The sequence below is a fragment of the Hippocampus guttulatus genome, chromosome 5 (genome assembly GCF_054856545.1).
Source record: "Hippocampus guttulatus isolate MCC_2025c chromosome 5, RoL_Hgut_1.0, whole genome shotgun sequence".
Lineage (NCBI taxonomy): Eukaryota > Metazoa > Chordata > Actinopteri > Syngnathiformes > Syngnathidae > Hippocampus > Hippocampus guttulatus.
The window spans coordinates 8,140,879-8,165,934 of record NC_141265.1 but is presented as its reverse complement, the minus strand read 5'-3'; the positions used below and the strand labels follow the sequence as shown (position 1 = coordinate 8,165,934).

Here is a 25,056-nt window from a genome sequence, read left to right as displayed (position 1 = left end):
TATTGAGCCTTTTAATGAATCAGGTTGTGGTAGACCCTTAAACCTCTTTGCTTCCAAAGTTGTGGAAACAATTTTGGGGAATGCACATTTTTTTCCCCGACTGTGCCACAGTGCATAAATTCAAGATCCATAACGGGATGCTTGGAGGAGTTTGATATGGAACTACTCAAGAACCCTCTGGTCAACCCCATCAAACACTTTAATACGAATGAACTACATCAGTATTTCCCAACCTTTTCTGGGCTTAGACACCTACAATCAAGTCCGTAAATATTAAGACATCAACACAATGCTCATCTTTATTGGCTCGAAACACCAACACAATGGATTTGAAATGAAACAAGATGTGCTTTAACTGCAGCCCTTCAGCTTTACCGGTATATTGAGGGTGTTTGGATCCAAACCAGGTGAACGTGGAGGGATTACAACACTTTGTCTACAGTCTTGGGGGGGGGGGGGGGGGGGGATTCTTAAATTTGTAGTTCGTGTTAATGCCTGGTTGTGCTCAAGGTGTATCATGTTACTAACAGAAAACAAGAAATTCCTGAAAGAACTGTTTTTAGCAGGACAATGCCAATGCTATTCAATATGAGCAGATAAGATTGCCCGAAGCACTTCAAAAATCATCCTGCTGCTTTTGTCAGCAGTCACATCAATAAATTCAACAGAACCAGTTCCATTGGTGGCCCGGCATGCATGCTTGCATGCCCACTCCATGGCCGTCTCATCAGGCTTCACTGTTGAGGTGGTAGTCTGCTCCTCCTAAAATATTGGGACATCCACGCATTTCTCAACTTTTTTTGAACTCTAAAACACCACCACAATGGAATTGAAATGAACGGAACAAGGTGCGCTTTAAATTGGGACTTTTTAAATCTTTAAGTATTTACATCCAAATCAGGTGAACGGTGTAGGGAATACTATAGTTTGCTACATAATAAGGGTCTCCTAATTTTTGAGGGACCAAAGTGATGGGACAACGGCAACCGTTCAATGGCCAGAAGGTTGCTTATGTCTGGCTGCCAAAGGAAATGGTTTTCCTATCATTTATTCATAATTTGACTGCTGCCTGGGATCGCCTCCAGCACGCTCGCGACCCTAGTGAGGATGAGTGGTTCAGGTAATACAGTGATGGCTCTTTTATATACAGTATTGTACTTCAAGAGACTTGTTGAAAAGATGTCAAAACAAGACTGTACGAAACTAACTTATTGACCAAGGCATGCAAAAAGAAGGCCAAATAACTAAAGGATTTAGAAATGAACAAAGAGATGGTAAGTTTTGTCTCTGTTACAAGAGCAAAATAGTGCTGTGACTTCGTCCCAGTATCACCATCAACCATCACAATGTAAACTGGAACATTATGAGCTAACATTAAACAGCAGGCCAGTAGATGAAACACTTCAGTATGTTAGAATTTTATTTATTTTTTTACACAGAGCAGGTATTATGTACCATTATTAGCCATGCAGCAAGAAGTTGGTCCTGCTTCGACAATGATCATTTCCTATCAGCACATTATGCATTTGCTGTCAAATGCTAAAATTGAGGCCAACCTCAATGTTTCTGTGAGCTTGGTCTGTCTAAACTGGGGACTCATTTGTTTAGTATAGAAAGATAGTACGCGTTTTCTGGTAGAGGCCTGTTGTTAACTTACATGAACATATTAAAGCAACCTGACCAAATATAGCATGCTCTTTTTTTCTTCGGGGTGCTTTGAGATTTTTGGACAACAACGGCAACTCTCTTCAAATCAAATGAGGGCTTTACTAAGTTTGTACACCTACATGCCGCCATTCATGCTAGCACTGCCACTGCACCCACTCACAGCTTTCCCCAGTGTTGCGGAAGACTGAGCGTTTAATGCTGGTTGAGGTCTGCTAACGAGAAATAAAAACAGCTTTGCTATGCCTTTGTTGTAATCTTCAAAGTATTCATGTTTGTTTAAATATATAATACTGTGTGTGTGTGTAAGGAGATATGGTAGGGCAGTGGTCCCCAACTTTTTTTCTGCCACGGACCAGTAGGTGAACCGGCCAACCATCCGTTACATCCCTGCTATGGTGATAATGTACAAACTTGTTTTTTAAAATATATCTCCCTGACCTGGTACTGAGCGATACGCAGGTCAGTACCGGGCCGAAGACTGGTGGTTGCGGACTGATGCGCAAGGGGGCCTGTGCCCCAGTTGAGCTTTATGCCTAATAATGCCCATGCTTTTAGTGCAGCCAGAGCACTTGCATGAGTGAAAATAAAAATTGTGCTATCAGCAGTAACTCTCAGTTGAAATGTGACTTTAAATAGAGTGTCTTTGCTTTGGAATCTAATGAAAGAGGCAGGTTGATATTTTGGTGGTTGGTCTCATTCACGGACGGTGAAATATTATTTGTTAGTTCAGAGCTTTGATTTGCAGTAAAACTTTGTGGATGGGTGATATGGATAAGATTCCTGCTTTGAAGTGAACTGAAGTCTGTCTTGCTCTGTGATGGTGATCAACGAGACTTTAAGAAATTGCAGGCAATAAATCAGATGGCCCAAACATACACTGTGACAGCTGTTTTGTTTTTCCTCCAGATAATGTCTCTGGGATTGTCATGTCATTACGAAATAATGTATGCAGGTCATTTTGACCTGGACATCTTCAACAATGGTCCATACGGGCCCTTATGAAACACCAACATCAGGAACACTCTGGTTGAAATGTCTCAAAATGCTTTTGCTAATGTTCAATGATTTACTTCTTTTTTTTTTCTAACTCAAAGATGGTGGCCAGTTGCTAACTACTGATTCTGTGGCTTCATCATAGCAGTCTGTAACTTTTAAGATGTGCTTTAAAAAAAAATTTTTTTAATCACATCTTGCTGAATTTTCCAATCAAAATATAAAAACTAATTTAGCGTCCACAATCTAGAAAAACATGTATTTGAAGCGTTTAATGACAAATCTGGTCACAAACATTGATAAAAAACAATGCATGGTTTAGAAAAATATACAGTTTGTACAGATGTTTTCAGAATTAACAAAACATAAACTTAACAGCTATTTTCTACAATACATGTACAATTGATTATAAAGTGATAATTTAATGCTTCTGCTTGTGGTAAAGAAACGACATGGTTATTTGTCTTCAGACAATCGGGATGACATCACAGATAAGAAGGAAGATAATGGCAGACATTGAACAGGAAAACAATCTGAGGTGTCTTTTATGAAGAGCAGCTGCTTGCAAGTCTGGTTTCTTATCACCACTTGCAGTATTCGATGGCTAAAAACGGTTTTTGAAACACTTGAAATAAGATTCAGTGTCAGTTAATTTCACCACAACTCTTCACGTTTCAACTTGGAGCATATTGTGTCACTGTATTTTACATTATTGGGATTTGTGATGTGTATTTTAAAAATACAGATTTCAAAAACTCATTTACATGGATTTTGATACTGTCCAAATCAAGTCAGCTTTACTCAAACAGCGGTCAAATATCGAAAACATCACCAGTCTGTATTAAGTGCTGAATAACATCAGTGCGTGTTGAGAAGAGACATTTCAGAACAGATGTAACTTCTTACTTCACGGAACAAAGTTCAAAACAAAAAGCAGCAATGCTGGATATTTAGTGTTTGTCTCACAAGCCAAATTATCCCTTGTGTAATTTTGAGGAAGTCTGGAACCACATTTAGTATCCAGCAGGGTATCCTCCTTTCCTGGGGTCCGATTCTGCACAGAGATGCTCTCCCTGTCGCATCACCACCTGAACCACAGAATCTGGATCGCTCTGCAGCTCTGTGACATGGTTCTTCCAGATTAGGCCTTCTAGGATTCTCTAGTATAATCACACATACGCAGGCAAGTCTTACGATGTGTGTGCTTGTGAGCTAGTGGTTCTAGGCGGCTGTTATTTTGCAATTAACAGCGCCATTGTCGGCCAAAGCATCTTGAATGATTCTTATTTCTGTGTACGCCATGTTAACCATGGTAGATTACATCCAAAACACTTTCTATGTATTTCTCATGATTACACTAGGGAAAGATTTGAACAATAATCCAAGTGCCATATTGGCATCTCGATACCTTCCCTCACCTTTTCAAAATCTTGCTCCACTACCGTCATATTTGGATTGAGCTGATTGTGCACTCGCGGCTCGGTCACCGCTTTCCTTAAATTGTACTTAAAGAACAAAGAGTTCAAGATGACCTGTTCATAAGACAAAAAGGAGCATGGAATTTAAAGACCGTGACTCAATGTGACTACACGGGGAGTGGTCTTACCAAAGCGGTAGCTGTGGTAATTTTTGTACCTCCAGATGCTCCAACAACCATTTTGACTCTTTCGTCTTTATCGAAGATTATTGTGGGAGACATGGAAGACAGAGGCCTCTTTCCTGTAACAGATGAACACGGTGCCCTGGAGTGAATAGAGGTAACAAATGCCCATAGGCACACATAAGGCATAAAAGCACAGTGATTGTGAAAAATAAACCCCATCAATCCTTCGTTACAAAACACCAGACTACAGTAGCACACGCACTCCATGATAATGACCTAAAGTGGACGGGTCCCACCTGGTTGGATGAAGTTGTTAGGCGAGGGAGGGATTCCAAAGCCGTTGGTTATGTATGGAGAGCTGAAGTCATCCATTTCATCATTGAAGATGATTCCAGTTGATCGAGACATGACTTTGGACCCAAAGCTGGATGTACAAACAAGCATATGAATTAAGCAACAACATTATTTGTACCTCGGCCAAATTTCGAGTTGAATTTATTTATTTAAATTGTTGCGTTGGGTGTCTTTTAGCTAGAAAGGACTTATTGTTTTCACATTTTCACCAAAAGTATGACAATTATTCATATTAGTCCTCAATAAATGCATATCTATGCTCTAAATTTAGAGTTGATTAGAACGTGCCAAAGTGTGCTCTTCGTTACAATGACCCCAAACGATGAAGCTCCTAAACTCTGTCATAACTTCTCAGTGTTTACTTCCATAGTTTGGAGATACTCGTTAAATCATTAGAAATTCAGTTTCACTTAAAATTTGGCGTTTGTGTGAAAAATGCAACTTCGTCTACAAATACGGCCACAGAAACACTCAGATTGACTATGTAGGTCAAATGGAAGTGAACGTTGGGATTCATTCCGACAAGGCAGATAAGAATCTTACTATAGATTAATAGTGCTGGTGGCTGCCACGGCGCTTCCATCTTCAGCTATCACCGACAGATGAGCTGTTCCGTGGCTGTCTGGGACAAAGTAATCCGGCTCGTAGTAAATGTCTGGATGAGTGGTATCGTCTGTAATTTTCTTCCTGATGCCTTCAGCAAAAAATGTTGATGTCATGTTTCGGATGAGCTGAGAAGAGCCAAACAGTTTGCAGTTAAAGACTATGAGCACACAAAATAGGAATATTTTTGATGATGTTTTTGTCTTAAGTCAAAACCAATGCTTTGGTTTGTTGTAAAAAAAAAAAAATATATATATATATGTGTATATATATATATATATTTTATGTTTGTATTTTGACATGGGCAGCATGCTGGTCAACTGGTTAACACATATGCTTCACAGTAGAGAGGTCAGGGGTTTGAATCCGGCCTCCCTAGGTGTGATTGTGAGCGTGAATGGTTGTTTGTCGGGGTGTGCCCCGCGATTGGTTGGTTGTGATCATTTGGAGGCTTACATCGGTGATATTGAGAAAACGCGGGTCCCCAAGTCTGCTCCTCTTGGCGTAGGCAAAACGGAAAGCCTCTATGATGCGATGATACGTTAGGGTCTTCATCTCAGCAGTGGAAACACTTGCGTTTGTGAAGTTGTACCCTGAAAAATATCCACGGGGACAAAAGTCTGCAGTGAATAAATACAATCACATTTTCATGGGTTCTTTATCAATGTGGTAAAAACCCATTTCAGACGCTTCCATAGCATTGATGGGTCATGAAAGTGTTCACTCAAGTCAAATAACAGGAACGAATGAATGAACGGAAACATGTTCTTCCTTTGTCATCGGTGAAAACGTCGTACAATTACTGTTTGGATTACACGTTTTCATACAGGGATTGGATTATCATTCAAACACAGATTTGAGCAATATCTTGAGTTTCTGTAAGGAACGACCGCCCACTTAAGGAAAGCTGACATCCTCCCTTGCGCATGACTACACAAAAGCTTGGCCGGGCTGCTCACCGTTCACTATGTTGAGAATGAGTGCCAACACTGGGCCACTGGAGGGGGCGTCTGGGACATACATGGTGTATTCCCCAATACTCGTCTTCAGAGGATTTTCATTCAGTACTGGGTGGTACTCCAATAAATCATCCAAGGTGATAATCCCACCTAAATCATTGATAGAGGTTTCAGTTGATTGTAGTTTCAGTTGATTATAGCACTTTTTTTTTTTTTTTTTTTTTGCATTTGTAATAGATGAACAAAACCTGATGCCTGGATGTCATCCACGAGTCTCTGTGCCATTGAGCCATTATAGAACACGTTAGGACCTTCTTCTGATATTCTCTGGTATGTGTCTGCCAGCTTTGGGAATCTTACAATGTCATTTTCCCTGAGAATGTTTTTTTGTGAATCACAAAACACTTCACTGTAAGATGAGAGGAGAAGAAAACGTGTTGTGTACGAAAAAGTTCAGTAAAACTCAAAGTGGATTTTTTTTAATGAGCTAAAAGATTTGTGCTTTCTTGTTTTGGCTGGTTCATGCAAATGGATGAAAAGTGACTTGAATGAATATAAAATCACAACCAAAAGATGTTTTCCTCAACATTATATATCACAGGCTATACCGAATCTTCTCTATGGAATGTTATAAAGCAAGACAGTGTGCCACCAGTTAGGTTGGTGACATTTTCTCCTTACCAAAGGTTTGCGTTTCCTTGAATGAAGTCCTTGCTTTTTAAAATGGCGTGAGCCAAGGCTTTCCCAATTGGAAAGCCTTCACGGGCCAGGGCAATGCTTGGCTCAAACAGCTCTCTCCATGGCAGCCTGCCATGTCTCTTGTGTGCCATCTCATAGCCGCGAATCTCGCCGGGGATCGCTATGGACAGTCCACCTGCCATGTGCAAGCATTAGTAGTGTTTTATTTATCATATGGCTGTTCTTTGTTTGTCCTGCTACTTACAACTACTATTATATCACATTTTAGCACCATTCCATGAAATCATTACTATGCTAGCCATATTAAAATGCTGCTTAAAGGGTGTTGCTCAATACAAAATAAAATAACTCAAAACACACTTTTTCCCAAGCAATTGCCAGGAAGAAAGAACACACAGTATCGGATATCCTCTACGTCCGCTATAATGTTGGTGCCAAACTCAAGGCCCGGGGGCCAGCTCTGGCCCACCACATCATTTTATGTGGCCGCGAAAGCAAATCGTGTGTGTCAACTTCAATGATCCTTGCTAACATCTGTACCGAAGTGTCAAATTGTCATGTGCGATAACGTTGAGATTTTGCAAGAAATAATTCCACTTTTTACACTCACTTGAACGATAATTGAACAAACAACAAATAATTGACTAGTAATCCATCAATTTGTTGTGTACAAGTAATTATACAAATTTAATGATGAAACCTTTATTCAGTTTCACTGTCTCAGAGGGAAGACGAAACACAAAAGTGGCCCGCAACAAAAATGGGTTTGACACCCCTACTCTATAACTTTTGACACTGCCACACAAGGCGCATGTGTTCATTTGCATCCGCCCTATCCATCCTGCTGAAAGAATGCCCAAATAGTGCTATGCCAAACAAAATCACGGGAAACTGAACTGCGCAGCCTTGTGGAAACGCAGCAACAGTCAAATTGGTACGCGATTGTACCTGTACGAGAAAGTTGTGAGTTGTTCCCGAACATGTCCTGAGTGGCGTTCTTGGGTGCTGTCTCCCTTGCATCAATGGTTTCTACTCCCCCTGTTGAGTAGAAAATGTGAGCAGTGGTCAATTTTGCTCAATAAACTTCCCTAAGATGTGATAAATAATGAGGCACACCCACCCGAAGAGGCATTGTAGATGACAAAGAAGACCCCTCCTCCAATGCCCATGCTGTGTGCATTTAAAAGGCCAACACACAGCAAGGCACCAATAGAGGCATCTACCGCTGAACCGTTTTTCTTCAAAATGTCCCTACGGACATGAGAGAAGTTCGTAGGTGTGTGTGCACTTGCGCAAACTATAAATAGCACATTTGGTAAACAAACACCTCCTTACCTTCCCACTTCTGAACACTTTCCAGCATCAGCAGCGACAGCAGCCTTTAAGAAGAAGTGGCCTGAAGCGGGTGTCACGTTTTTCTTCCCCATGCATATGAAGAGGAACAGGCCAGCAACAACCACCAAAAAGACCACCAGACCAGCAATCAGAGGTTTGGCAATCATTTTCCTGCCACGTGAATTCAACAAAGACCATTATCAGACCAGGTTTGATGACTGAGACAAGCCAAGAGAAGTTAGTTGTTATTAATTAATTCCTCAGATGTATGTCCAGTGATGGCAGAGCATTTATTTAGTCATTTGTTGTATTTGTATAGACACTGTACGTTCTCAAGCTAGTGGTAGACTACATATCCATCCATTTTCGATATATATGTTCATTCGGGTTGCAGATAAGTTGTCGCCTATCCCAGGTGACTTTGGGCAACAGGCAGGGTACACTCTGGACTGGTCACTGGTCAAGTGCAGGGTTTATATAGACACACAACCGTTAGCATCCAATGACAATTGAGAGTCTTCAATGAACACAGCCAGAGAACTTTTAGAAAACACGTGCAGGAGTGGGAAGCACACACAATTATCATGCAGGTAGGTCGAAACCATTTGAACTTTAGAAATGTGATGCAGAATCAGAATCAGAATCATCTTTATTGGCCAAGTATGTAGAACACACAAGGAATTTGTCTCCGGTATAACACGCTGCATTAGTATCATTGTAAACAACAAAATCATTGAACCATTTTAGAGTAATCAGTAGTAGTATTTGTAGTACAAGAAGAGTGACTACGTCAGTGACTGTTTAAGGAGTTAATGGCTAGAGGGAAGAAGCTGTTTAAGTGTCTACTGGATTTGGTGCGCATGGATCTGTAGCGTCTGCCTGAGGGGAGTAGCTGGAAAAGGTGGTGGGCAGGGTGCGGGGGATCCAGGAGGATTTTCCGTGCCCTTGTCTTGATTCTTGCAATGTGCAAGTCCTCAAGAGTGGGTAGGGCGGTGCCAATGATTTTTTCCGCCGTCCTAACTGTCCGTTGAAGTCGGATTTTGTCCTTTTTTTGTGGCGGCCCCAAACCAAACCGTGATGGAAGAACACAGGATTGATTCGATGACTGCCGTGTAGAACTGTCGTAGCACCTCCTGTGGCAGGCCATGCTTCCTCAGCAGCCTCAGGAAGTACATCCGCTGCCGGGCCCTTTTCAGGATGGAGATGGTGTTGACTTCCCACTTCATGTCCTGGGAGACTGTGATTCCCAGGAACTTGAAGGTCTCGACGGTTGACACAGGGCAGTTGGATAGTGTGAGGGGCAACTGTGGAGAAGAATGTTTCCTGAAGTCCACGATCATCTCTACAGTCTTGAGCGTGTTCAGCCCGAGGTTGTGTCGGCTGCACCAGAGCTCCAGCTGCTCCACTTGTTGGCGGTATGCAGACTCGTCGCCGTCTTTGATGAGACCGATGACCGTGGTGTCGTCTGCGAACTTTATGAGTTTGACAGCTGGATCTGTTGAGGTGCAATCGTTTGTGTAGAGAGAGAAGAGCAGTGGAGAGAGGACACCTCCCTGTGGGGCTCCAGTGCTGGTGGTGCGTAGTGATGATGTTGTTGCTCCCAGTCTCACCTGTTGTGTCCGTCCCATCAGGAAGCTGAGGATCCACTGGCAGATCGTAGGGGACACACCGAGGTGGAGAGGTTTGGGGGTGAGGAGTTCCGGGATGATGGTGTTGAACACAGAGCTGAAATCCAGGCGTGGTAACCAGTCAGCCAACGTGCTGCAACTACAGATCCTCTTCTGCCCAAAATCTGAATGCATCGTTAGATCCTGGCATCTTTTCAGGCGTCAGTCATTGTTCTGTTTGAAACTAAATTTAAATTTGAGCTGGTATTAGCAAACATTGTAGTTTGGGGCAAGATGTCTCCATCATCGTGGGGTGAGTTGGTCACATTACATGCCAAGAATGGGACAATGACAGATGCACTTCGGGCAAATTGGGTTATGTATGACAGAATTGCTATCTGGATAAACAGTCTGACTCGTGAGGAAGTTCATTTGTCTGATTTTGTTTGAATGCATCTTCCATTTGTTGGAACTATGTACATATTTCAGGTCATATTTAAGGTAAGCCATTTTAACTTTTAAATTGAACTAATACTGATGTTAATGTTTGGAACTCATATATGAGATGTGTTGCCAGATCAAACTTTGATTTGTGTTATTTCCTTAGCCAGCAATGGCATGGTAGCAATATCATAGTCTATTTCGCTTATTCTGCTATCGTCTCACACCAATTAATATACGTTAGACTGCAAGCTTCAGCCCTGCCAATATTGGTGATGCAAGCTTCTCAACAGCATGTTCCCTTGTGGGTTACCTCATATATTCCGTTTGGCTCTCATGCTGAGGCTGGGGAAGACTAATAATGTGGCTGCCGCGGCTCCTGCTGTTGCTGCTTTGATTGAATCTAAATCTAATCACAGTGTTGCTGTTCTGAATCTCCCAGGTTCAAAGTCTGCCGCAGAAATACCAAAGACCATTCACAGCAGAAGAGTACAATTCTACATCTTTGTTACGCAAGACCGCAATTCTCATTTGCCTTTTTGTGAACACGCCACTGTCAAAGGTTAAGCCTGAAGATGGTTTAATTTCATTCTTTTCCATGACATACTGTTTTGTTTGCATCGTCGCTGTCCTCTGAAAAAACACATAATGTCAATTTTGTCATTTTAATTTGGACTTTAATGGGATTGTCCGGAACGCAATTCATTCGATGACTTTCATTCTTTTACGCTTTCAAGTGCACTTTACCGTGTCTGCTTGTGGGTTGGGAGGGGACGCGGGGGTGGGAGGGGGTGAGGGGATGGGAGGGGCAGTATCCAAGTAGGAGGGGCACGCTGCGATTGGTCAGACGTTCCACGCTGCTCAAACCTAAACAGCGGCGTACAAACACTTCGTGACAAAGCTTTCCGAGCATTGTGTCCTCATCGCCGTCATCGCCTGAGCCCCCCAGAAAGGAGGGACGCGTCAGAGTATAAATTAAGAGCAAATCAACGTTGATTGACAGTGAGGAGGAGAAAGTGTCGTTGTGGCGGACATCGGGGGGCTTTAATGGTGACCGGCTGCAGAGGCAGACAGCACGACGCCGTGTAAAAAAAAAAAAAAAGAAAAGGAGGCTGATCATGGGTCAGCGCTGCTGCTAATCCTGTCTGACTTGGAACAACAACAACAAGGCAGCCTGCATCTGCGCCACGTATCGGCATGGGCTCCAAATTGAGCAGACAGAACAGCTTGGACAATGAGAATTTCTCCAAAAAGAGACGCGGGCTCCCCGATGTCGCGGCGGAAGGCGACAGTCGAAGCGGCCGTGCAGGCGGTGACTTCCTGTTCGCCCTGATGATGAAGACGGACAAACTGCCAGGGATGCTGCGTCGGACCAACCACAGCCCCTACATGAGACGGGTGGCGTGGATCAGGGAGATCCAGAAGCTGCTTCGAGATCGCAGGATGGAGCAGGCGACCGACGTGCTCAGATTACTGAGGAAGGTGAGGTGAAACACACACGGGAGACTTGATGAGACGTGTCAGCCCGCTGCTGTCCCATCTCGGGCCTCTGATGTTACTGATGCAATCCAAAAGCAACAGATTGCCACCAGACTTGTCCGTGTAGATAGAGGGCCGTGGCAAGCCTTTTATAAGCGTTCTTGCAGCATTGCTGTTATGACCGTAAATTAATATTATTATTATTATTGCAACCGGACTACATGCTCCGAATTAGTCACATGCTTAAATGACCACTAAGAATGTTTTTTATTTTATTTTGTGGAAGTGAATTAGGGCAGCACAGTATATGTGTGTTCTATCAATTAATGTCTGCTGTTGTCATTAATTTGTGTCATTAATGGAAGATTTTACATTTCCCACGTGTGAATTGTTGTTTTTCAAGATCACCCAGGACAAGTGCTGTAGAACAAGGATGGATGGATTTTGGTATAATGGCAATGCTAGGTATATATGTTTGTGTGCGGTTGGGGATTTCTGTGTGGAAACAAACATCTAATTTGAGGTGAAAAATGTGAAAGCCTCCTAGATGAAACCAGCATCACCTCCCAACTTCATCCTTTGACGATGCAATGTGCACACGTAGCCACCTCCTGATGTGTTTGTTTATTGTTATCGAAAGTAGGCCACTGACAAAGTGTGGCGTAGACACATGGTCAAAGTGAAGGCACAGCATGTGACTCACCACAGCGGTCACTTTCGCTCATCGTCAAAAGTGTTGATTTTAGAAAGGAAAACTCGCCCTCCAAATTAAGAAGCGCATCATGGCCTCTGACCAGACACTCATCTTGAAATGAGGGCAGGGTTTTCCTCCCAACATCATATCTCCCCTGCCCTCTCGTCTTTTGTCCTCGTTTCTTCCACTTTCGAGAGATCTACTCTGGTTGGGCTTTTTCGACAGATTCTACATGCGCTCCATAATGACCTGTGCTTTTGCAAAGAAGGTCATTGACGAGGAAATACGGAGCTGTCGCTGCCCTTTTCTACTGCTGTCTGTAGTGATGTAGCGACATGAAATCATTGTAATTGTTGATGGTCCTTATCCTATTCCTCAACAAGTATGATCCTTTGTGCATGTCGCTCAAAGTAAGACACATGAACATATACCTTGTTTCGGCACTGGATGCTTTCAACATGCCGTAGCACCGTTAAAACTGTGGTAGCCATTGTCTTATTTTTCATTTTGAGCAGAATGGCGCGTGACTGCTGAGTGGATCATGTTCTGTATATTTGTGCGTTTGCTTCACTCAGCATTAACCCAAAATAAGCTTCACTAGGATCAAGTGATGCAATTGTAAATTCGAATGAAAATGGTGCTTTCCATACAGTATTCCGAAAGGAAATTAAATTATTTTTTTCCTCCAATTTTTATTGTTTTGCTTGCACTTATAATACGGGTTTTGACACATTTCTTTTGATATCATATCAACAGAAATAATCATTCGAGGAATATGAATTGAGCAGAAAAATTCAACCGTTTTTATCCATCTCAGGAAGTGGTTATTTTTGCCATTTTCTGTCAACTGAAAATGAGATCACAGTTGCTCAGGGCTCAGGTAATGGTTTAAAAAAACAATATAAAGATTAGGATAATAAGAATAAGAATAATGTGCAAGCTGGTCTAAAGTTTATTCTACTTTCAGATACCAAGTTGGCAGATGTGCCAGGGGCGTGTAAAAGAAAATGCCATTTATCTGAACCGCCAACGTGTTCTGCTAAATTCCCAACCACAAAAATTAAAATAGGTCAGTTTTTACACCCGAGCTGTCGCTGTCTACGAAAATAGAGCCCAAGGAGTTTAGAGTTCATCTTGGAAAAGTTCCCATCCTTGTTGCCGGAGGTTGCATTACTATTCCCCCCTTTTGCTGGCCAATTTGGCCGGTAGTCAACCGGGATTCCGGCCATATACAGTAGTTCATCTGAGATATGTTTAAAATAGCTATAAAATGGCTCCCATTAAACCTCCGATCGAGTGCAGTCTTTGATGGCAACCAATGAGTTTTATCCGCACTTGCACTTCTGATGAAAAATCACTTTTACTTATGTTAAGCGCACCCCCGGTGGTATGTTTTTAAGTTATCCAAACACCTGTATGTGGATAGTAAACAATATCACCATAAATTATAAGAATATATCAAGACGCATCGGAATTCAAATCACAAGATCCTCGTAACACATTCCTTTTTCAGTCATCACTAGAAATTGAATTTAACTGCATTCATCAGACATTCATCAACGGAGGCGTGATCAGAAGCATCTCTTATCTCTGCCTTCGTAGAGCTTAGCTGACTTCGACTGCAGTATTTATTTTTAGAAACGTGTTTACGCTGCTCAACCCGTATTGTTTTGTGTTTTTTGTTATTGTAAAGTGTCCTTGGGTGTCTTGAAAGGCGCTTATAAATAAAATCTATTATTATTATTATTATTATTACATGATGTAGGGTTTCAGAACATCTATCCAGCAGCTATAAGAATGATAAACATATATAGCAAAGTATACTGTATGTAGATGGAAAGCCAAAAAAAAAGAATTGTCTCATTACTTTGCAAATATAACCCAATTAACTGTTTGGCACATTTAGCATCTCCCATGTAAATCTTTCATTTCACAGTCCTCATTTCTTGTATTTCATAATGTTGGGTAGCTAACTATTGATTTACACTAAAAACTGGTTACAGGTAGTTATTAGCTCTGAGTGTCTTATCAGTGGTGGGCCGTGAGTTTTGGACCTGGGCCTTCAAAGCGTATTATGCGACTAAGTCCATCTCTTAATAATGTCATCATCTCACAAAATACAAAAAAGGGCTATAGAAATGACTACGTTAACACTGCAGTGCGTATTACTAAAAACAACAGATTCATGGATGATTGTCTGTCTAGTCCACCTTCCAAGCATTCTCACCTGCCATTGGTTGAAGTAGCCTCATAAAGTCCACCGTTACTTGAAAGTGAATTTTTAATAATGGTCTAATTTCTTCGTCCATCGTAAAACAAGCTTTGGTGGACGGTTGAGCTGACCCAATCAGAAGTGATAGTAGCTGAATCAATGAGTAGTCAAGAGAAACTCATTCGTCACAAAGCCTGTGATTGCATTTCCAAAGTGAATCTACAATCTGATTACAGAATAACAAGCGATTACAATCGTGTGCGTGTCGCCAATACCTGCAATCGATGTCCAGAAGGCACTGGACAAATTAATATGTGCAGGGCAACATATCAAACCTGAAATCTGATTGCACCAAAAAAAAAAAAAAAATGCTGCGCAGCTAAGACACGCTATGAAATGAAGACAGTGAAATAAATAGGTAGGTGCTTCAGGTAGTGTTTGAGCAAGCAGAAGGCTTTGAAGGCCCGGTATATTGTAGATATTAGGTGTCCTGTTTTCGTGCTCAGAGCAAGTCTAGCACAAAGCGTCGTCTAATTGCTGGGGTGTTTTCTCTGATGGTATTTTGATAGACATTGCGCCAGTAGAATTGGGCGTAATGAGGTGTTTGCTATATATTCAATACTGTATTCTAATTCATGTAAATTCTTTTTTGTGCAGATGCTAAAAAGATTCTTGGTTTAAAGTTGGACTTGTACGTGGAATTTTAAAAATCTGTAAACCCTACTCTGGTTCTGTCACTCCACTGTTGCCCTATTAAAAGGAGAGCCAGTAATGTGGAGCTGCCAGCCTCCCACTCAAACTTTCTATTGTGCTGTGTGGAAAAAAAAAAAGAAAATAAACAAATGTGTGTGCAGTCGTGTATCGGTCTCCAAGGTTTACTGCATATTAAAGTTGCATGCTCTGCTCAAGTGCTTGTCATTGTAGTTTGCCTCATTAGGACAGTAGTTGTGGACTTGTTGATGAGGAGATTTGCACGGCTGTATCACTCCTGACTGTTGCCTTTCTTTTTGCGCTCTTGAAATCTTGCCTTGCATTTACACTTCCAATTAGTTTTTGATCGACTTTTCATTCGCCTGCACAACGTCAGATCTAATACAAACGGCATCAGAGGGGAGACCTACAGGCTCTACGAGGGGGGCACAACGCCGAGGCGTTGAGAAATCCTCCTTGGCAATAGTAAGCTTCACTGAGTTGAAGTCCTGAGCACGTTTGACAAGCAGAGCACGCCAGCCCCTCCAAGCATGCAGGCGTACGTGGCAAAAGAGATCCATTGATAAGGCAGCAGCTCCTACCACCCGCAAGCAGATAAAATGCGCAGAGAAAGTCCTCTCCCCGCAGCAGCTGAAATTCAGAGGCTGTAACCAAGTCCCAGCTGAAATGGCTGACACCAAAACACACACCCACAAACTGGGCGTGCCAATAGCAGCATCCATCCGGGGGCCGTGTCCACCCGCAATAGTGTCTACCAGCTGAGCCGGCAGGATGCTTCGCTGAGCACCGCAGGCCACCAGCAAACATCCTTTGCATCAATTCTGATGGTTTGTTGTTGCCAAGGCCATTAAGGAACAGCAGGTGGTCTGCTTCTCACCACGGTTCCATTGCTGGTGCTGTCGGTCGTGTTCTAACGTTATTGATCACATCGGGGTGACCAATTGTGGAAATGCGGTAAATGACGAAATGTCCTCCCCTGACTGAAAGTACGGGTTCCTGATGAATGGCTCTCTCGTCCTTTTTGGGTGAGGGCATAACTTTAGTTTTTAGAGGAGTGTGAATAAATTTAATAGCTCCAAACTTAACTCATTCACTCCCAAAGACGTTTTTAAACGTCTTTTCCGACTGGGTCCAGAATTGGCTGGTACTAAATGAGTTAAATGTGTGCACTATTTGATTAAAAGTTGACAAACTTCAGGATTCTTATTTGGTGTGTACTTCACCATCTTTGTGACTGTGATGTCATTGATTGTTTTTCTGTTTTCTTTTAGGATCTTGGACTGGAAGGGACCTCACTCAACGACATTTTATACAAGAACGCTGCCTTCCTCAATCTGGTGGATCCAATTTCACACGAGCTGCTGCTGAGCTTGGCCCGAGAGATGCAGAATCCTAAGAAGGTCAGTTCATTCCCCGCCCCCCTGTAAAGGTTTTTTTTCCTTTTTAATTTTCTTTTGAACCCTCCCATTAAGTAAACATTTTGTGTCCCCCAACCCCGGCGTGACTAAAAATATTTGCTTATCACCTCTGCCTATCATTGTGTCCTTATTAGCATTCACGAACCACAAAAAAGTGTAGATCAATTTACAACAAATAATAACTTCACTTCATTTGATACTGATTGTCTCAATCTCTCCGTCTTGCTCTGCCTTTCTCTTCATCCCACTTAAATATGTCCATTGTGTCGCTGAAGGGTTTGTTCACTGCACTGCATGGGCGGATTTGAGAATGTGCTTCTTTGATGCCCTAACATGATCGATAGAATGCATTCCTCTTCTACGAGTTAACAAATGCATCTGTACAAATTAGCTACAATGACTCAGTAACGCTGCTGAACAGCCACCAACTTCAGAAAAACTTGCCAACATGAATTGTATTCACAATACACGACTGGTGAATGAATGAATCCTCCCTCAGCCCATAATCCTTGCGTCTTGTTTGCACAGTCTTGCCTCAATCTCTGGCCGCTGCACGTTCCCAGTCCAAACAGCCAGAGCACACTCCTTCAATCCGATTTTGTGGCACTCTGAATAATCAAACCGCACATTCCAACGCTGCTTTGAATTTACAGTACGAACCGTTGGAGTGGCACAATGCACTCGGAGTGTATTTCTAATCTCTGTTCAGTGCGCCAAGAAAAAAAAAAAACTACATCAGAATACTCCCTGTGCACGCTCTGACAATGAGCAAAATCCTATTATCATTCAAGAGCTATTTTATGGACTCCCAAATGAGTTTCCCATTGTTCAGACCTAGACACGAGACGGGTCGTCAGATACTGTAAATAGATCCAACCGAAGTCGTTATCCCGGTGCAATAACAAGACACAATTACATGTGTTATCTGCTTATAAGGATTATAAGAAAATAGTCGTTCTTGGAGTCGAAATGTACCATTGAGAGAGAGAGACAAAATAATCGCTGTCTAAAATGCAATTGACAACCATGTGAAATGCAAAATTGACCAATAGTACAAAGGCAGACCTTCGATCTGGTACAGTCGAGTGGGTACAATTCATGATTATTCTTATGTTTTAATTTATTTATTTACGTATTTATTTTTGGGGGCAGTGAAAAACTTCATAATTCTGCTTGGGACAGAGCCACCTATGCTATTCAGCATGTAGCATAATATTTGAACTGTTTTAAATTTGAGCTGTTTTAAAGTGCTCTATAAATACAGTTGAGTTGAGTTGAACTGGACAACTACAAAGTAAAGTAAATAAACAGAGCTGGGCATTCCTTCAGTATTGGCGGAGACCTGTTTTGCAAAAGAAAGACAAGAAGCTTTAAAACAATGTAAAGTTTAGGCCAGTTGGGATATGAAGTTGCTTTCCACCTACAGTATTGTCACTGAAAGAGGGGAGCACAACAATACGGTAGTTTAAATAGGCTACTGAAGGTTCACTGATGCATTTGTTTAAATTGCAGCTTCAAGGTAGTGCATTTTACTGGCTCATTAGTTGAAATTTTAGTTGTTATCATATCATGGCTGAATGGTCCGGTCTGAGTTATAACTGCAAAGTTATCATGAACAAAAAATGTTTTGCAGATAAGACTTACTGAGTAAAAATAGTGAGCTGTTAAGTGCCGCAAATTGGGTCTATTGGCTAAATGGAGATTGCCGCAATTACAGTACAAATCCTTTTTTTTAATTGATGTAAGATTTCTTCTACTTTGGTCCACAGGATTCAGACACCATAAAGTCGTCAGATAAAATTTGCAGACAGCTGATCTACCACCTGACACCGCATTCAAAGTGGCTGAGACAGAGCATGTCCAGACGGAAATCCCAGGCATGGTAAGCTCTTGTGTCCAGACATCAGTCCATGTCGAGCTGAAGAGATTTCCATCTCAGTCGCTGACATCGAATTAGGACAGAGCTGGCCACGGGCCCCCCTGATGGGGAAGCCACGGTAACCAAAGCTGTCAATCATCTTTTCCTTTTAAGTGCTTGATTACGTGCATTGCTTGTCCATTGCCGCTGGCTTCTCCCCGCTCCGTCGCAGTCTCTCGAGCTTTCTTCACAAGTGGCATTGCAAAAGAAATTCCACCTGTCTGATGGGGTGGGAAAAAAACAACTCGTACTTGAAGAGTGCAAATCATGAAAATAGAAAATGCACTTTCTGTTGTTAATTCTCGCTGTATTCAACGAACAGTAAGTGTCAGAACACTGCATATTCTGAGCCAAACCATTTAAATAAATGCCAGGAAGATTGAGACACAGCCATGGAGCCTTTTCTGCAACATGCAGAAGAAGTTTTAATCCACCCGAAATCGTTCCCTTTCTTTATCCTCTCTTGGTCGCCCACCCAGAAGGCGGCGACTACCTCGGCCACGTGACGATGTATGACTCCACGTTCTTAACTGGTTCCCAAACTAGATTGATGTGTGCCAGAGTGCAGGTGGATAGGAAGATGCTGAGCAAGGTCAAAAGGTCATGGCGACACATGAGTCTTGATTTTATTCTTTTCAGATTTTTCTCTTATATTTATCAAAAGAACTTGGCAATTGAGTTTGATGGAAGCAGTGATCAGCACACAGGCTGTGGAGGCATGCTCCAGTTATGGTAATTTCATGTTGGGGGACAAATGTGGGATCTTTTACTCAGCAATTGCTAAAGCCACTATCTTCAAATTCATTCAACGTGGCTTACCCTCAAGGTGGTATGTTCTCTTTCATTTTTTTTATTTTCTTATCAATGCTGTCCATTCCTTATTACAAGCCATCTAAATTGCATCGTAACAGACGCCTCATACTGCGCCAAAGCCAAAAGAAAAAAAAAGTCTCATGCTTCATAATTGTATTAATATGGACTGTCAGGATGGGTTTCCTCTACATTTATGATATGGAAGAAATCTCAGCTCTGGTCGGAAAAGATCCCTCCAGACTAGATTGCCATCTCGTGTTTCTGAAAATGTTGAATGCCGTATAAAAATAGATTCTCGCCTCTTAGCTGCATGGATACAGTAAGGCGACCAAATGACTGCCCCTAAGGGTCACAACAAAACAGTCATGCATGAACTGACGCGAGACATCAGTTCAGTAAACACCAAGGGCTCGAACCGGAGACTTTGTCACTTGTTATGAAAGCAAAGGTACGGTACTGTAGTTTGCTCGATTTTACAGTTCTTTAGGATTTGAGCTTGGCCCTTAGATTTGAGAGTGTGTTTTTGAAGTGTTTTATGATTATATTGTTTTGAATATGAAGAGCAGTTTCTTCTTTTCTAAATCTAAATCCAACTTGGGGCGGCCCGGTGATCCAGTGGTTTGCGCGTTGACCTCACAGTGCAGAGGTACCGGGTTCAATTGCAGCTCCGGCCTCCCTGTGTGGAGTTTGCATGTTCTCCCCGGCCCAGCGTGGGTTTTCTCCGGGTACTCCTGTTTCCTCCCACATTCCAAAAACATGCATGGCGGGCTGACTGGACACTTTAAATTGTCCGTAGGTGTGGGTGTGAGCGTGGATGGTTGTTCGGGGTGTCCCCCGCCTACTGCCCAAAGATGGCTGGGATAGCCTCAGCTGCCCTTGTGGGGATTAAGTGGATCAGAAAATGGATAGATGGATAAATCCAATTTAATTGGATGAAATGTATTGGACCTCAGAGGTCCACTGTATTTTTATTATAATTGCCATAACAAGTCATGTGATTGATAATCAACAAATCCAGTGTTGCCATGCGTTAAATTATTCCTGACTGTCGATCCTCATATGGTTATAAGACTTTGGTTTTGCCTAAGAGATTTCTTTTACTAGGCAACACACATTTAATTGAAAGCCGGATTATCAATTGGATGCTAAATAAATCAACAGGCAGTTTGCTGAGCATCCGCAATTCCCCGATAGCGATTATGTCATCATTAATCTCACTTTACTTCAATTCAGTGATTATTCCCTATCCTTGAGATGCTGAGTTTTTCAAGTCTACCAATAGGTACTTTTTCAACCAAGTTTTGATCATATGAAATAATTGCATTGTGATGTTGCTGTGAAAACATTCAAAAATGTTTCCATGCTCAAAATTACCTTTGTGACACGTCTATCTGCAGATTAATCCGAAAGGATAAAAAGGGCTTTTCAACAGGCCGACATCCATTTTTCATGCTTGCTGAGCTCAGCGACAACGTAGTGGGGGGTGGGGCTGCAGTAGCTGCGTTATCAAACCCAATTTGCACATGCAGGAAGGGCCTGCACCAGGCAACGGACAGAAGGACTCTCGTGCCTGTGGTGAAGATTTTTTTCTGTGCAGGCCAGACGGTTGAGAGTACCAACTGGAAGAGCCTGCAGTGTCGTAATTGGATGGCTTGCAATGACTTTTGTGACATTTGATCTTTTTTTGACACTCTTTGAACGTGAGTTAGTCACAAAGGGCACATTTGCGAAGCACTCCCTGTCATTGTGGCCACGGAGCACGATGAGGCATCAGAAGTGACAGGTATGACAACAGGGCGATTGGTGAAGATGCCTGCCAGTTTTATAATTAAAACGGATCCATCCACAAGAGACGCCAGTAACCGCTCACAAGTAACAGACCCTTTGAGAGGCTACGGATGGAAGTGGCCATTTCTCTAAATACAATAGAATGCATGTATATGAAATAGACATTTTTTAAAAATGAGATATTTCTGTGCGGGCAACAGCGGGCCAGTGGTTGGGCACCGTAGCAGATAGATCATTAATGTGTCATATATCAGAACCGGTCCATGTGCATTATAGCCTTCATTCAGCCCCTATCCCACTGAGGGCTGAACAATTGCGACTGTTTGCAAAGGTAGCAAAAATGTGTGTTCACGTCAGTCAGATCATCAGAACTCGTTCAAGTTTACAAATGCTCGCCAACACTTTCAGTGATTTTTCTTGTTGCAAGGAAATTTTTTGGAGCATGAATTCTCTTCGACAAGAAAAGTACAGGCGAACGTCTGACGACCATTTTGGTGAAGATTTGCATTCTTGAACGAACCCTGATGAGAACGCTACATCGGCTGCCTTCCAAAACACTTCACAATTGTTTGCCGCTCAGTGGGATTGGGGCTTTAGCTGCGTTTTACATCTCTGTGTTTGAAAGATCACTGCGCTCTTGGCTGGCGCGGATGTTTTGGCTCCTCTGTTTAGTCAGTGGCCATGCCGCTGTCTTAGTCAGCCTTTCGCCCCAAGTCTATCCATTCACCCCCTCTGTTACACAACACAGGAAACACAGCATGAAGCCAGGCCCATGTTTCCAGATCAGTGGCCCAACTAACAACCTTTATAAACCAGCTTTTTAAACTTGAATAGGTCTTTACATTAATCGTGTTCTTCCCGTTCCTTTCATCATACAGTCTCAAGACAACCCTCCAGAAGAAACTGTCCAATGACACCGTGGACTTGTCAGGCATTCCTCTGTCCACTCGAGATGTCCGTCAAGTGGCTTTCTACCTCCAGAACAACAGAGACAGCGTGGTGGCTGTGGATATCAGCTTTACCGAGCTCCAAGATGAAAACCTGAAGCTGCTTCTTCCTCTTCTCGCCTCGCTACCCAAACTCAACACCCTTGCCCTCAACGGGAACCGTCTCACCCTGACTATACTCAAGGACCTGACTGAGATGCTAAAAGACCCCAAGAAGTTCTCCAGCCTGGCCTGGATCGACCTTGGCAACAATGTTGATATTTTCACCATGCCTCAGCCGTTGCTGGTAGCTTTGCGCCGGCGCTGTAGCCTGAAGAGCAGTCTACCCACCATCTACGAGTACACGGAGGGTCAACCCTACTCCTACCGGCTGGAGACTTCCATCGAGGAAGCCAGCCACTATGACGAAGAAGAGGAAGAGGAAGATGCAGAGGAGGACACAGATGACATGGGGAACAAATTTGAGCTGGAGCCGTGGGGATTAGGTGAGAAGCAACTCTCCAAAGACTTCACCCTTCACTACTGTGAGAGGTGATCAGCTGTTCCTCTCGGAGGCCCTTTCAACTGCGGCCGAAATGTTATCACGCAGCAACCTGTTAACTTCCCTAGCTTGAACAACCTCACACTTTCCAGCCCAATCACCCTTTGAGGCACGAGGGAGACCACATTGTGTAACACTCAACCAGACATCTCGTAATACCAAGACGTCTCTGAATGAAACCTGCGCTAGCTGACGGTGGAGTGAGAGTCGTTGCGGTGGACTTACCGTGTTGGTGGATGGTGCCGTTGGGAACAAGAAGTGGAAGACCGGATTCATTGGAGAAAAATCTCTCTCTCTCGCCCTCTCGCTCCCCTTTATTGTGTATCTGTCTGATTGTAGCAGCAAAGAAGCCAATTCAGAGCAGATTTCCGTCAGTTGTCTGGCTGGAGGAGCAGCATGTTGGCAGTATTTTTCCAGTGGAAGGCAAGTCCGTTTGAAACCAGTGGATCCCCACCAGAGTTCTCGACCAGGACTGAGACAATCTCTGGCAGGCAGAGCCTCGCTCCGCATTGTGTGTTCTCTGTTAATCTCTCAACAAAAGCTATGACACAAGTTCAACAGACTACGCAGCCGACGACCTGTCACGTGACTCTGGCAAAACTGCTAGGTCAAGACTTTTCCCCAACTTTCCTAATGTCTACTTGTGAATACCCATGCTGCCCTTGCGCATATGTAAACGAGGAGACAAAACATGGTTCTGTTGTATTACCACTCACTGTTGTCTTTTTTGTTTGTTTGTTTGTTTTTTCTTTTGGGGGGGTTGGATGTTTTTTTTGCACTTTTCATCAGCAAAGCAATCGGAGATGACCAGCAGGAATACACAATGGTAGCTGTTACTAGTTTATGTACTTGCTTAAATACTTAACCTCCGTAATGTAGTCAGCACTTTTTCAATTAAACTTCTTCTTCACCTTTATTTATTTCTATTCATACAATGCCATGACTTATCTCGTGATTAGACGGACTTTCAGTGTCATGTCCTTTGCAGTAGCATGTAGTCAGGCAGACCAAAACCGAGCAGGGCACTTCAATGCACTTTTCTGTTTGTATTTCCTCATATAGCAGTCTCTGTGGCTAAGTGTTTGAAATAGAAATTTACAATGCAGAAGCTGTCATCTTCACAACGCTGATCCAAATGGCTCAAGATTGTTAGTAAGTTCCAGAAAAAAAAAATGCTGCTCCATTGGCATACGTATTCACAAAATGTCTAAATGTGCAATAGACGTATGTTTGTCTCACTGAAATGTCGAGTAAGTCTTGTAATTATTTGTGGATTGGTGTCTCGTCCTATTCTGTGACTATATGGCTCCAATGTCATCAAATTGAGCACAGTGGCCTTCTTGTGTAAAATGAAACAATTCGACAGAAAACTTAAGTGGACTTGGCAAAGTGTATTACATTCTCAAATAATGTCATTTGTGATTATATTGAAAGTAGGCCCATTTTATGTTTGTTTAGTCTTGAGTATGGGCAAACACTGTCCAGTTCGTCTGTAACGTCTCTTTTCATGTTTGCAAATGACTTGTTGTAGTTTGTATTTTCCAAAGCCAAACACTACCAATAAATGAATTGATCCAAACTTAGTCATTGATGTCCGGTTTTAGCTCAGAGGATTTATTGACGGGGATTCTGAAAATGGGCCGGTGATTATTGAGGACTGCTCTAGATAGGGCGGCTGTATCAAAACATGTTTTTCAGCCAGTAACTGAATCATGCATCATTCGATGCATGATCCTGGAAAGGAAAACTCTTGTTCCTGTTCTCAGAGATGCTAATGTGTCATTTGCATCGGGAGCCCCCTGATAAAGTCACAAAGAGCACAGCATATTCACACAAGCCCTGAAGTAAATGTGGCACAGCGACAAGAATAATCCCCAAAAACTGCTGGCTCTTACCAGGATTGCGCATATTGCTTAGGGGTAGGCGTACGCACTGAAAATATTAAAGCATGCACCAAATTCACTTGCAAACCAAGCATATTGAAGCTGTCAGCAAGACTGGCCAGCATCCACTTGAAAAGTTAAAAGTCAAGCCAGAGCTAGTTGCCACAACAATTGCTGCAAGGTCCAAAGTCAACATAAAAGCCTAGCAAGGCATTGATGTTAAGTGCCATTTTACCTGTTAGGCTTTTATTTTTAAGTTTGACCTCGCCACATATTGGAGACGTGTGACCATAACGCATAGTTTGATAGTTGGCCACGTTCACCGGGGTATCCCGATGTAATGCAAACCATTTGGCTGACAGAAACTTTATATTACCAGAAATGTGCTTA

General features: G+C 42.6%; 2 protein-coding genes across 2 annotated transcripts; one reads left to right on the top strand and one right to left on the bottom strand.

Annotated features, from left to right (window-relative positions):
- Positions 1 to 2,987: 2,987 nt before the first annotated feature.
- On the bottom strand, positions 2,988 to 8,381 carry ggt1a (gamma-glutamyltransferase 1a). Its single transcript, XM_086112006.1, has 12 exons — positions 8,215 to 8,381; positions 8,000 to 8,130; positions 7,828 to 7,917; positions 6,862 to 7,054; positions 6,429 to 6,589; positions 6,181 to 6,330; positions 5,678 to 5,814; positions 5,162 to 5,349; positions 4,561 to 4,688; positions 4,268 to 4,380; positions 4,080 to 4,193; positions 2,988 to 3,821 (listed from the first exon to the last, which is right to left on the bottom strand). Exons 1-12 carry the CDS (start codon positions 8,379 to 8,381, stop codon positions 3,675 to 3,677), a joined length of 1,719 nt encoding a protein of 572 aa, XP_085968132.1. The 3' UTR covers positions 2,988 to 3,674.
- A 2,717-nt stretch (positions 8,382 to 11,098) lies between these two features.
- lrrc75ba (leucine rich repeat containing 75Ba) lies at positions 11,099 to 24,366 on the top strand. The gene is made up of 4 exons (XM_086112005.1): positions 11,099 to 11,744; positions 16,630 to 16,758; positions 18,546 to 18,658; positions 22,174 to 24,366. Exons 1-4 carry the CDS (start codon positions 11,460 to 11,462, stop codon positions 22,775 to 22,777), a joined length of 1,131 nt encoding a protein of 376 aa, XP_085968131.1. The 5' UTR covers positions 11,099 to 11,459; the 3' UTR covers positions 22,778 to 24,366.
- The last annotated feature ends 690 nt before the right edge of the window (positions 24,367 to 25,056 follow it).

Bases quoted from the DNA above. Each gene is read 5' to 3' on its own strand.
- ggt1a (XM_086112006.1), bottom strand. From the start codon at position 8,381: ATGATTGCCAAACCTCTGATTGCTGGTCTGGTGGTCTTTTTGGTGGTT. The intron at 7,055-7,827 runs GTACAATCGCGT...TGCACATGGCAG, and splicing joins CTCACAACTTTCTCGTACAG to GTGGACTGTCCATAGCGATC. The intron at 5,350-5,677 runs GTAAGCCTCCAA...GGCTCTTCTCAG, and splicing joins GTTTTCTCAATATCACCGAT to CTCATCCGAAACATGACATC.
- lrrc75ba (XM_086112005.1), top strand. From the start codon at position 11,460: ATGGGCTCCAAATTGAGCAGACAGAACAGCTTGGACAATGAGAATTTC. The intron at 16,759-18,545 runs GTCAGTTCATTC...TTTGGTCCACAG, and splicing joins AGATGCAGAATCCTAAGAAG to GATTCAGACACCATAAAGTC. The intron at 18,659-22,173 runs GTAAGCTCTTGT...TTCATCATACAG, and splicing joins AGACGGAAATCCCAGGCATG to TCTCAAGACAACCCTCCAGA.